Genomic DNA, 13420 nt, shown 5'->3' with positions numbered 1-13420 from the left:
AACAAAAAAACTTGTTTCGGTAAATTATAATTGACTTTTTATCCCAAACAGCATCATAGTGTCAGCCCAGATCCGGCCCACATCTGGTAGGCTAGGCTACACATTGAATGTAGCCTACCAGATGTGGCCCGGATCCGACCGACAGTATGTTGCTGTCTGGGATGCCATAACTTCGACTTTTTATTTCACCATTTTCATGTATTTTCTCACAACTTTTGCTTTTTATGTCATATGTGACTTTTTATGTCATAATTATGACTTTCCTATATGACGGAAACGGGCTTATTAGAGACACTTCTCTTGATTGGAGAATATGTTCTAGAGAAAACAAACCCGAAATGTTGTGTGGAAGAGTAACAAAGGTTTAAACCTTCAGGGATGCGAGTGATTCTGTGTGACGTGACGTCACGACAGGCACGGGCATCGCGCGCGCGCCCGTTACCCCCTCATTCCCCCTCGAGATTACACTTCGTCATCAGTATTATCAACACTTAGTTGACATCTCTCTGTCGAGGTATAAACAAACACCGCTGAGTGAGTGAGTGAGTTAGTGACTGCTAGTTTTCGTCTTGGAGAGTTGAGTTGCCTAGCCTTGTTTTTCCTCATCAGTTTGAGTTTACTCGGAGAGGTTCCTCAGAGAGTTACAGGTGCGGGACAGGAGACAGGATTATCCGAGTCAGTCGAGTGTATTACTAACTGTTGCTCAGCTTGCCATTTAAGTGAAAACTATGGCAAACTCGGGCGTTCAGTTGCTGGGGTTTGGTCTGTCTCTGGTGGGCATCATTGGGCTGATCGTGGGCACCGTCCTCCCGCAGTGGAAGATGTCCGCGTATGTGGGGGACAGTATCATCACGGCGGTCGCCACTTACCAGGGGCTGTGGATGTCCTGCGCGTTTCAGAGCACCGGACAGCTTCAGTGCAAAATATACGACTCCGTTCTACAACTAGACAGTGAGTTAAACCATGTTATTCTAGTTTTTTCTTTTCTTGGCATCTATCTATCTATCTTTCTGTCCGTCCGCTTTGTGTCGCGTGTCTCTCACACGCACTGTAAAAAAAAAAGGATTTTTTTCCCCCATCTGTTTCAACTTAAAATTTTAAGTTCAGTGGCTGCCATACATTTTTTTATGCTAAATTTGACAGTACAAGTCATTTACACTTAAAAATCGAGTTGAACTTGCTTAAATTATTTTGATAATTTAATTATCAAATAATTTCGAAGTTAATGTAAATCATAAGTTGCAAAAAGGTTTATCATATACACACACATTGATTTCCCCTAAAAAGGATGGTTCATCAAAAAAAAAAAAAAAAAAAAGAGAATTTCTTTTGAATTTCTTAAGAAGATATTTTGAAGAATGTCTGTAACTAGACATTTGATGGACCCCATTGACTTCCATAGTATTTTTCCCCGTATTATGGAAGTCAATGGGATCCATCAACTGTTTGGTTACCCATTTTCTTCAAAATATCTTCTTTTGTGTTCAGCAGAAGAAAGAAACTCATACAGGTTTGGAACAACTTGAGGGTGAGCAAATGAGGATGTTGATTAATGTTACCTATTTATAGTAGGCTATATCTGTTTTGTATGTTACTTATAATGGGCTGTAGATCTACATGTAAATCAGCCAGGTGATTGAAAGTGAATAAATATCAATATAAGTGTATATATTTCCAATGATCAAAATATATCACACATGGGATTCATTATAGCCTGTACATAAGGGTCCTTGATTAATGGAAAGGCGCTATATAAATAAATATTATTATTATTATTATTATATACTGATCAAGAGGCCTGTCCTTTAATTTACTGTAAATCTATACAGTAGGTGTTTATTGGAATTCTCTGGCATATCAAGCCAGTCTCCAACTCTTCACACACACACTCAAATAAACACTGGTGTCATTCCCAGCCAGCGCTTGATTAATGGATGCTGGCCTCGTCAGTGGGAGTTTGAATCTACTGTATTCCTGTAATGTAACCAGGCAGGACAGGTAGCCATGGTGACAGCAGCACTCTAAAACACTGGGTTAAAAACAACCCAATTTGGGTTGTTTTCAACCTAAGGGCTGGGTAAATATAGGACAGAACACATGTTGGGTTAATTTTACCCAGAAAATTGGATTGTTTGTTTAACCCAGCATAGTTAATTAATTTTTACTATAGGCTAATACTAGCCTATAGCTTTTTTTGTTGTTGCTTTTTTTTAAACTTCATACATGAACTAATGTCTACAGATTAACTGAAATATCATTTTAATACATATTGCCAACATTTAAGCTTGTTTAACAAATATTAGAAATTTAAAATTATTTTAAAATGAAACATTTATAAGTAATTCAAGTGTAATCGGGAACTTTTAACTTCCGCCCGTCGACCGCCGTTTCACAAGTTGCCGAAATATGCAGCGACTTACTCCATAACCGGTCCATAAACAATCAATGTACAGATCTGAGAACATATTTTAACATCACACGTATTTATATTCTGTATCTTTTTTAATAAAATCATAAACGTTTATGCAAGGCATCAGGCGTTTCCATCACGAGAAAAAAAGTGACGCGACACTCGTTTAGGTGACTCGCATCGCGCCCCTGTATGTTGCTTTGCATAAAATTAAACGATATACAGCACAATAACGAATTTATGTAATAAAATGTAGCCTACACACACCTGTATTTTACCGAAGACATGCACCATTTTGACGGAGCTGCACTGCTCTCTCCTGAAGAGGTCGCTAAAAGCCCGCGATAAATAACTCAATCATGGGTTGTTACGTCTGACCCAGGAGCTGGGTAACACAAAAACTACCCAAATACTAAAAAACAACCCAAAAAGCCCAACCCATGAAAAAAATAACCCAAAATATTTTTTTAGAGTGAGTCTGTAACCCATTGTTCCTATAGCTGCCAAAGTATTTTTTTATTTCCACACCGAACTAGCAGTAATGAATTATGAGTTTATTCATTCACTTGAGTGTTTCAGTTTATGGGCTGTCTCCATTCCCTGCATGCATTCCCCGAGGACTGGGATGGGAAAACCACAACCTCACGTTCCAGTGTGCAGAAACACTCTACGGATTAACGTAGACTGTTCAAAAAATGTGATTTAGCTCTTGCGATTCGCTTCTTGAGTTGATGTGTTTACTGAAGGGCTCTGTGCAGAACATCAGGGGTCATTTCTGAGAAAACTGCGGGACGTTTCCAGTCGAAACCAGCCGAAACTGCACCTGACAGCAGGTTGAGTTAGGATGGAGGGAGGAGCAAGAGAGAAAACAGGGGGATGAAGAGTGACCCTCTGAATTCCACAGCTCACTGTGTTCTGCGCCTGGCAGGAGACGCCTTATTGTGTTTTAATGAATAAAGGAGAGGAATAATTCTTCCGCTTCACTACAGCTTGCACCCCTGCCTCTCTCTCTCTCTCTCTCTCTCTCTCTCTCTCTCTCTCTCTCTCTCTCTCTCTCTCTCTCTCTCTCTCTCTCTCTCTCTCTCTCTCTCTCTCTCTCTCTCTCTCTCTCTCTCTCTCTCTCTCTCTCTCTCTCTCTCTCTCTCTCTCTCTCTCTCTCTCTCTCTCTCTCTCTCTCTCTCTCTCTCTGTTGGTTGTGTGTGTGCACATGTACAGGAATGCACTGGCACAGACTGGTTCTTGTTCACTCTTTCAGCTGAATTGCCCAAGTCAGGGGTTTTCAGTCTTTTAGATGTCACTGCACGGACCCCAAATATGATCATCCCTGTGTGAAGGACAGGACACCCCTCCGAAAACTGATGAGGCATCTGTCTTTTAGAAACCACCAATTTATACACATTAAAAAATAATATTATACATCTAAAATTAGTTTCAGTTACATTATTATATATTTTGTTCTACTCACTTTAGTAATGTATTATATGTATTATTTATTTTTGGTTTATTTAATTTTAAGCTAATTTAAATTAATTTATATTAATACATTTTTATTTTATTTATTTCAAATTTATTTAATAGATTTGTAACTAATATTGTTATTTTATTTTAATCACATTTTTATACTTAATTTATTGCTGTAGTCTAATTTTAATCTAATTATCATTATTTAATTATTATTTTTACAGTTTTTCTCTAGACTTTAGCAACTGCCTAGCAAGGATTTTAATTAATTTTGTTTTAATTTAATACTATAAATAATATTAACTTATTAATTACATATAATTATATATAATATTAAAATATAGAAAACTTACATCTATTTCCTGTTGGTTTGTTATATAATTAATATTATAAATAATAATTTAATATGAAGGATTTTATAATTTATTGTATAATATTAAGTTATTGTTATATTATATTTAAGTATTTCTTTATAATTTATTGTATTAAACTACTTTTATTATGGTCATTTATTATTTATAATATTTATTAAGGAATCATTTAGTAAAGTAAAATGTATTTAAGCTATTATTATTTATAATAAACTAGCTCTTTCCTAGTGGTTTGGTCAATTTTTGTTATATTTAATTTTTATGAATTATATTAATAATTTAAAATGAAGGATTTTTATCATTTATTGTATAACATTACGTCACTGTCATTATTGTTTTTTATAAAAGTAAAATATAAATTATTATTGTCATTATTATTTATATATTTATTTATTATAATATTAAACTTATTTATTTAATATCAATTGGTTGAGGTATTGTGAAGATGATCTCACAATGTGTGTACAGTTTAATTTATATTTTGTTATATTTAATATTAATAAGAATAAGAATGTAATATTAAACTGATGTATTTGTCAGGTATTTGCTGGTGGTGTGTCCATTTGCATGTCTGACAGTTGTTAAGTCTGGAGTGTAGTGTGTCACCGTGTGTGTGTCCTGCAGGCGATCTGCAAGCGACCCGCGCTCTGATGATTGTGGGCATCATCATTGTGGGCATCATCGTGTCCATCAGTGGTCTCGGCGTCGCCTGCATGGGCATGAAGTGCACCACTTGTGGAGCTGATGATAAAGTTCGCAAGTCTCGAACGGCCGTGACGGGAGGCATCATACTGCTAGTGGGAGGTGAGTGTGTGTGTGTGTGTGTGTGTGTGTGTGTGTGTGATGGGAAGGTTTAGGGGTCGGGTTAGTGTGTGAGTGAGTGTGTGTGATGGGTAGGTTTAGGGGTCGGGTTAGTGTTTGTGAGTGTGTGTGTGTGTGTGTGTTGGGTAGGTTTAGGGGTCGGGTTAGTGTGTGAGTGAGTGTGTGTGATGGGTAGGTTTAGGGGTCGGGTTAGTGTTTGTGAGTGTGTGTGTGTGTGTGTGTGTGTGTGTGTTGTGTGTGTTGGGTAGGTTTAGGGGTCGGGTTAGTGTGTGAGTGAGTTTGTGTGTGTGTGTGATGGGTAGGTTTAAGGTTAGGGTTAGTGTTTGTTTGTGTGTGTGTGTGTGTGTGTGTGATGGGAAGGTTTAGGTCGGGTTAGTGTTTGTGAGTGAGTGAGTGAGTGTGTGTGTGTGTGTGTGTGTGTGTGTGTGTGTGTGATGGGAAGGTTTAGGTCAGGTTAGTGTGTGTGTGTGTGTGTGTGATGGGAAGGTTTAGGTCGGGTTAGTGTTTGTGAGTGAGTGAGTGTGTGTGTGTGTGTGTGTGTGTGTGTGTGATGGGTAGGTTTAGGGGTCGGGTTAGTGTTTGTGAGTGAGTGAGTGAGTGAGTGTGTGTGTGTGTGTGTGTGTGTGTGTGAGTGTGAGTGTGAGTGTGTGAGAGAGAGAGAATACTGAGACAGACTGTTCACGCTAACTGAAGCAAGTTTACAGTAAAACATCTCTTATATAACATCAGTCTCGGCTCAGTCTGTGGGTCAGTGAACATCAAAGAAAACAGGGCAGCGAATGCTTTGATGATATATGAAAGAATGAAAGATCTTCTGTCTCTTCTTTGAAACACTTTGTGTGTTTTGTTCCTCCAGCCCTCTGCGCAGTGGTCGCCTGCTCGTGGTTCGCCCACAATGTGATCCGAGCTTTCTACAACCCCTTCACTCCAGTCAACACCAAGTGAGCGCAAGGAATTTTACTTTGCACAATTTGTGGAGCAGAGTGTCCCAACTCTGTTCCTGGAGGACACCCAAAAACACACATTCTAAAGGTCTCCCTTATCCGACACACCCATTTCAGTTCTCGGAGCTCTTCTGCTAGTGCTTATGAGATGAATTTGGTGTAATAAATTACGGAAACATCCCAAATGTGCAGTGTCTGTCGGGGAGAATCCAGGAACAGGGATGAGAATGCCATTATATAGTAAATATATATGAGGTTTCATTTGTGCCAAAAATTAGTTGACTGCTTTATACTATAAATTTGTGTCATTGCTAGTCAGATAAATTAGTACATGTTGATATGAATGTTCTCTGTTTATGTCGTATTGTTCTGTCGTCTTTTGTAGTCTTCTAATGTCGTCTTTACTATCGTCCTTACTGTCGTCGTCTTCTTGTTCTCTTATAAAAAGAACGGTGAAAGACCCCATGTATCTCTGAAGGGAATCAACTGTCTTTGCTGTTTCGATTACTTATTACCGCAGTATAATGCTCATAAAAGTGTAAAAGTAGTGTTTTTAGCACAACGCTAGTTCGCTAACCCACTATATTTCTGCTGTTCCATAAGCGCCACATACTGTCAGATAGTGAATTTACATTTTCATTCTTACCGTATGGCGTTTTTGTTCTGACAAATGCGAAAATTGGACTAAAGGTTATTTAATGCTTTCTAAAAATAAAAATCTACACAATTCGGATAGATAGATAGATAGATAGATAGATAGATAGATAGAATATGACATAGAGAAGTAGAATAAAGAAATAGAGTAAATCATCTTTTGAAAAGTAACGTAATCAGTTACATCGTTACACCAGTAGGTGGCGATAAGTGAAAAAATGTATTTGTATTTGAATCATTCATTCTAGAGATTTGTTTAAAAAAAAAGTCTTTACGGGCGAGTCTTTGAATCATTCATTCATTCATTCAAACCGATTAAAAAAAATACTTCAAATGAATTAAATACTTTTATAATTAGACTGCAGCAATTAACATTGCTGTAATATACATAACCTCTAGTATATTACATGTTATTTTGATTAGTTGTTTATTCAGAATCATGAACTCTATTTAAAGGGGTGGTATAATGCTCTTTTCACAAGATGTAAAATAAGTCTCTGATGTCCCCAGAGTGTATATGTGAAGTTTTAGCTCAAAATACCCCACAGATATTTTATATAGCATGTTAAAATTTTCACTTTTTAAGGGTGAGCAAAAATGCACCGTTTTTGTGTCTGTCCCTTTAAATGCAAATGAGCTGCTGCTCCCGGCACAGGGGGCGGAGCTACAACAGCTTGTGTCCTGAAAATTTTGAAAACTTTTTTGTTTGTTTAAATTTATGTAGCTGATGTGGAGTTAACTATCTTCTAATAATTGATTAGCATATTCTATCATTATAATCAATAAATCGCGTTCAGGGGGCGGGGTTTATGTCAATTTTAGGGTTGGTGATGTCACTAACCCGGGAGGAATGTCGTGTAGTGTCTACCAGCCGTTTGTTGTAGTCCTTAAAAAGCAATGTCTTTAAAAGCAAATATCTCCCTTTGCTTTGAACGTTGAGCATCGTGACTTTGCAGATGTTGTTTATGCTCAAACAGCAACATTACACACTAACTAAAGTTAGAAAAGTGAAATCATAATCAACCACCCCTTTAAAACAAAAGAATCGTGATTCTCAGTTCACCCAGAATTGCGCAGCTCTCCTTCACATTCACGAACTATCATCTAGATCAGTTCACCACATTTCAAATCATTTATCATTGTCATAATGCTTGCCTTTTCTCTTTCTCTTTTAACGTTAGGTTTGAGTTTGGAGCAGCCATCTTCATTGCTTGGGGCGGGTCGTTTCTCGATGTTCTCGGTGGAGCCATGTTAGCGGCCTCCTGCACTCGGAGCAAACAAGTGTCTAAATATCCCAAAAGTAACTGTGCACGCACTGCCAGCAACAGCAGCAACAAAGAGTACGTGTGAGCAACACTGAGACACTTCTACAGCTCAAACTGAGAAACAAAGCCGTTTACAATAATGTCCCATAATAAAAAAAAAGGCAATCAGTTGTCCAAAAGTTCAAATAAAAAAATAGGTAATATATTTGCAAGCTCTCTGGGAGTTTTTGAAATGGAGGATTGAAGAAATCTAGTGCCAGTAAAAATACTCACAGCCTGCTTTGACTCCTCAGTCTTTCAATCAAGTAAACGACTAGGTTGTTTTCTCTGTGTGAAAGAAGAGGAAATGTCTTGGATGGCGTTTCCCAAGTGTCCACTAGGGAGCGCTATAGCCTACACACTGAGCAGGTGTGAGTCGGGACATTCTCAAGATTTGCTTGTTTTTTGGAGTATTTATCCTATAGCAGCTGAAATGCTAACATTATTAATCCTCATATGAGGCACTCTTATGTAATCGCAGTGTTTCATATGGTCGAGCGCGATCATGAACGTCGCTTTGATGTTATTTGCTTAACACATTAACTCATCACTTGTGTTAATGCCACATCGTGTTGATTTTAACCACCCGTGAGTCCTTCTGAATATCTGTTACTTATAAATGTTTCATGATAACGTCAGTGTTAGTTAGATATTATGTATTTGTTTTACATGCTTATTTTCAATAAAGTTTGCTTTATCACATTCCCAGTGTGAATCTATATTACACACATATTTTTTTTGAATATAACGTAAACCTGGAAATAAAAGATTTCACTCTTTTTGCAAATTTTAATCAAGAAAAGATCATGCAAGCCTGCAAAGTTCTGACATTTAAAGTCCCCCTGTGGTGAAAACCAAGCTTTTAATGTTGTTTATATGTCTATGTGATGTAATTAATATGATTTAAGTCAAAATGATTGACTACAGGGTGACTTTAAGTTCATTTTTCAATTGAAAAAACAAACCTTTTTCCGACTAGCCCCTAATCAAAAAAACATTAACAATGGCAATAAAGTTACTCATGCATACTTTATTTATAACTCCTATTCCACCGCATTCCCCCAAAACGATTTACAAAAATCCATTAATTCCCATGCAAACATCTAGAAGTCTAAGACGTTTTGACTAACATATGAGATTGTTTGTCGCAGTCAGTATGCATTTAAGATTGTACTTGATTCAATTCAATTCAATTAAAAAAAAAAAATGAACAGGCACATAGAAAACAGTGACTAAACAAAAACTCCTTACTATTAACTGATGTCATTTAGAGAAATATATCGAGGTAGACCTCGTTTACCAAGGTAACCACAGGTCTCGCCAAATGACGCGTTACACGTTAACAGAGTTTCACTGGAAAACGTCCTCTTTGGGAGATGAGTAATCCAACCTGATGAGGTTAGCTTTCATATTCTGCTGTAAAGTGCAAATGTAATAAATATAGCCCTGTTGCATTAGAGATCATCAAGATCTTCACCTCATGAATGAAGACACCAGACATCGGTTAAGTGACGAGCAAGCGTAAAGTGAACAGGAAGCAAAGTCCACGGTTCTCTCGTTTGACCTCGAAAGCTGTAAAAGCTTGTACAGTGAAGGTGACGACGAGTGAGAACGCGTGTGAGAGACAGATTTGAGTTGGATTTGGCACAGTCAGTCACGCATCAGGCAACGGGTGATACTCTCTGAGACGCCGGGAAGCTTCTGTTGTTGTTTATGATATCATCCAAGTCCTCGTCATCAATAACCACTGTAAAGGCAAAGGAAGAAATGTTTCATTTGACAACAGAGTGGAAACGAGTGAATATGACAAGTTCAAGGCCTCCTGGGAAGTTTGTATTTACATAAAATACACAAAAGTGATGAATAAAGAATGTGCATCGGGTGTGTGTGTGTGTTTTGCTTTGTTTTTATTGAGTTTATGAAGATGCTGCCAACTGAGTCGTTAGACACTACCAGTCAAAAGTTTTGGATCGGTGAGATTTTTTATGTTTTTAAAAGAAGTCTCTTCTGCTCCCTAAGGCTGCATTTATAAAAACTAATATTGTGAAATATTATCACAATTTAAAACAGCTGTTTTCTATGTGAATATACAGTAAAGTGTAATTTATTCCTGTGATCAAAGCTGTATTTTCAGCATCATTACTCCAGTCTTCAGTCACATGATCCTTCAGAAATCACTCTAATATGATGATTTGATGCTCAAGAAACATGATTATTATCAATGTTGAAAACATTTTATTATTTACATTTTTATTTCAGGATTCTTTGATGAACAGAAAGTTCAAAAGAACTAAATTGATCAAAAGTTAAAGTAAAGACATTTTATAATGTTACAAAATATTATATTTCAAATAAATGCTGTTCTTTTGACCTTTCTATTCATTAAAAAATCTGTTTTCAATAATGAGAAATGTTTCTTGAGCATCAAATCATCATATCAGAATGATTTCTGAAGGATCATGTGACACTGAAGACTGGAGTAATGATGCTGAAAATACAGCTTTGATCACAGAAATAAATTACACTACTATATATTAAAATAGAAAACAGTTCTTTTAAATTGTCATAATATTTAACAATATTACTGTTATTTTTGTATTTGTAATCGAATAAATGCAGCTTTGGTGAGACTTCTTTAAAAAAAATTAAAAACGGCAGTGTATATTGTATCGTAACTGTACAATATAATTGTTTTATTGTAGTCTAAATTAAAAAAAATATATATATTTTATATAACAAATTTACAGATGCTGCATCCATTGCGTCCAACATGTTTTCTCACCGACACACTCATCTCAGAAACATCTCAGTTTGTTCTCGTAATTACGACTTTGTGGTGACTATCATGTGCGTTCAACAAAGTTCCCCACAAAGTTATTTTTAATAACTAGAAAAGGGAACATGTTGCTTGCGAATTCTCAATAACAACCTGTTACTTGAAAGTAAAATGTATACACAACATTTACTTGCGTTTTCTTTTTTGTGACTATTATTATTATTCGTCATATGATTGTGGTTTCATGACTAAGAGATGACAGAATGTCTTTACCATCACAGGACGCTGTTGTGAAGCAGTCATTTTCCATTGCTTTTACTCTGGTATAATTACATCTGTTAGATGTAGTGGTCAGATGAGCATTGAAACGTGCAACTAAGATTATTCAATAAACTCTGCTCATTTTTTATAATTATTACCACTGCTCTTTTTACATTACAAAGCTCTTCTTCCCTAGCCTTCTCACTCAGCTTCTTGGATGTTAATACAGTTTTGGGTGGAAGACAAGACACTGGTTTTGGGAACCAGACAAGACTTGCTGTTTACAGGTTTTGGATTCCAGACAAAAGAAAACTCATATCTTCTGGCAGGATCCGGCATCAGATCATCTGAAATTTTTTGACATGCTGGCATGATCTAACATTTTGGCGTAGACTGCAGGATGTCGGCACGATCTAACATTTGTTTGGAATCTTAAAATAGATTTTAAAAAGTTTGTACCAAATTCTGTAGCTGGAGAGCTTTAGGAGCTCTGTCATTTTCTGTCATTAATTCGCTCCAATCCAAACCCTTAAGAGTGCCGTTCAGTAAATATATTTTTGATGAAATCTGAGAGATTTCTGTCCCTCCATTGACAGCTACGCAACTGACACTTTGAAGCTTCAAAAAGTTCATAAAGAGATTGTAAAACTAATCCATATGAATTGAGCAGTATAGTCAAAACTTTCTGAAGAGACTCGATCGCTTTATATAATGAACAGATTGAATTTAGGCTTTAATTCACATCTAAACATTGATTAGCGAACATAAACAGAAGCTCAGCCGAACCTGCTTGATGCGCGAGAACAAACCTCATTGGTTCTTGCAGAAGCTCAAACGTCTAGAATGAACCTCATTGGTTCTCACACGTCAAGTGAACATGTTTGAGCTTCCATTTAGGTACCACAAATTATGTTTGAGTTAATGAATGTTTATATGTGAATAAAAGCCTAAATTCAGTCTTTTCATCATAAAGCGTTCGAGTCTCTTCAGAAAATTTAGACTGAACCGCTCACTTCATATGGATTAGTTTTACAATCTCTTTATGAACTTTTTGAAGCACAGAGGGACAGAAATCTCTCAGATTTCATAAAAAACGATCTTAATTTGTGTTCTGAAGATGAAGGAAAGTCTTACAGGTTTGGAAAGACATGAGGGTGAGTATTAATGACAGCAGAATTTTCATTTTTGGGTGAACTATCCCTTTAAAAACAAAACTTAATTTCGATATTTTGGTCTCGGGGTCAAAGATTTTAAAAGACAAAAAAAAATCTCACCCAAGTACCTACATATCAGGTCAACATAAAAACACAGGCTACTATCACACACACCTCTCGTAGAGCGGCCGATCTGCCCGAGTTTGGGGGCTCGCTGCCCTCTTCGCGGGGCGGACAGGAGGTCTGGTCGGGTTCGCCCTGCCTGTCCGAGCTCGTACGGGATCACCGGACTGGGTTGTAAAGCACCTGTCGGTGGTATGAGATCGGGCATCTCTGCCATGCCGTACATGACCTCCTGCTGTTGTACTTCGGTGGGTGTATTCATAAAAAACGACCACAAGTCGCTGGTTTGGCTGTGCACTTCCGCGACGGCGACTAATGTTTCTCAATCCACCTAAACTGATACAGTGTTGACAACACCTGGGGAGGGGAAAAAAACGAGAAAAATAAAGCGATTAACCTATATGCCCAAAATAATGAAATCTATAACATTAGTATCAATCAATCGGCGTACAAATACACCTTGTAAACACACAAGTGACGAAGAAAGTGTTCGCGTGCACCGGATGAGCTTGAGTATGTTCACGCTTGTCAACAACAAAGCTTTCGCTTACATTACATTATGTTGTAGCCGAAACATGTAATATATACACATTTAAAACAACGAAACGTATCCTTACCTTGGATGTGTCCGGAGTGTGGATGCAGTTGACGCGTATTTGGTTTCTGTGTCGATTTGTACGCCGTGTTCAACGCGAGTCGGTAGTTGCCGATAGTCTGTCGTAACTCTCACTTGGGGATTTCCTTGATCGTTTCTGTATGCGTCACTGCGAGGGAGGGCCTGAAAGCTTCAATACACACACACTGTGAGCCGTGTGTAGGTGCTTAATGACGGTTCGCCCACCGTGTGTGTGGGCTCGCCAACTCTAACCTACATAATACGCGAGAACCCACACTGGACGTTATAGAGAATGTTTCACGGTTTGTCTTAAAATGATTCAGATTACTTTATTAGCATGACGCACTTGTAGGCTACTTATTGTCAAAACATTACAGGAAGGGGGAGAAAAAGAAACAAAAAGACAGATCATGAGAAATTCGTCAATTGTAACCATTTCCTAAGCGCTGGGTAAGCTGGTAAAAATGTGGCTATAGCTATCTTTGTGAAATAGCCTATTAAAAACATGCAGTAATTGTGATAAC

The 13420-nt window shown here is 37.4% G+C and overlaps 2 protein-coding genes across 2 annotated transcripts; one reads left to right on the top strand and one right to left on the bottom strand.

Moving 5' to 3' along the window:
• Positions 1-407: 407 nt before the first annotated feature.
• Positions 408-9154, top strand: cldn7a (claudin 7a). Its single transcript, XM_084109219.1, has 4 exons — positions 408-951; positions 4867-5046; positions 5921-6005; positions 7844-9154. The coding sequence occupies exons 1-4, from the start codon at positions 729-731 to the stop codon at positions 8010-8012; spliced, it is 657 nt and encodes a 218-aa protein (XP_083965345.1). The 5' UTR covers positions 408-728; the 3' UTR covers positions 8013-9154.
• On the bottom strand, positions 8977-13034 carry LOC311079629 (uncharacterized protein). Its single transcript, XM_084109220.1, has 3 exons — positions 12898-13034; positions 12332-12637; positions 8977-9713 (listed from the first exon to the last, which is right to left on the bottom strand). The coding sequence occupies exons 2-3, from the start codon at positions 12540-12542 to the stop codon at positions 9628-9630; spliced, it is 297 nt and encodes a 98-aa protein (XP_083965346.1). The 5' UTR covers positions 12543-12637; positions 12898-13034; the 3' UTR covers positions 8977-9627.
• Positions 13035-13420: the final 386 nt, after the last annotated feature.

The sequence above is a fragment of the Abramis brama genome (genome assembly GCF_963993115.1).
Source record: "Abramis brama genome assembly, chromosome: 3".
Lineage (NCBI taxonomy): Eukaryota > Metazoa > Chordata > Actinopteri > Cypriniformes > Leuciscidae > Abramis > Abramis brama.
This window is presented reverse-complemented; position numbering and strand designations above follow the sequence as displayed.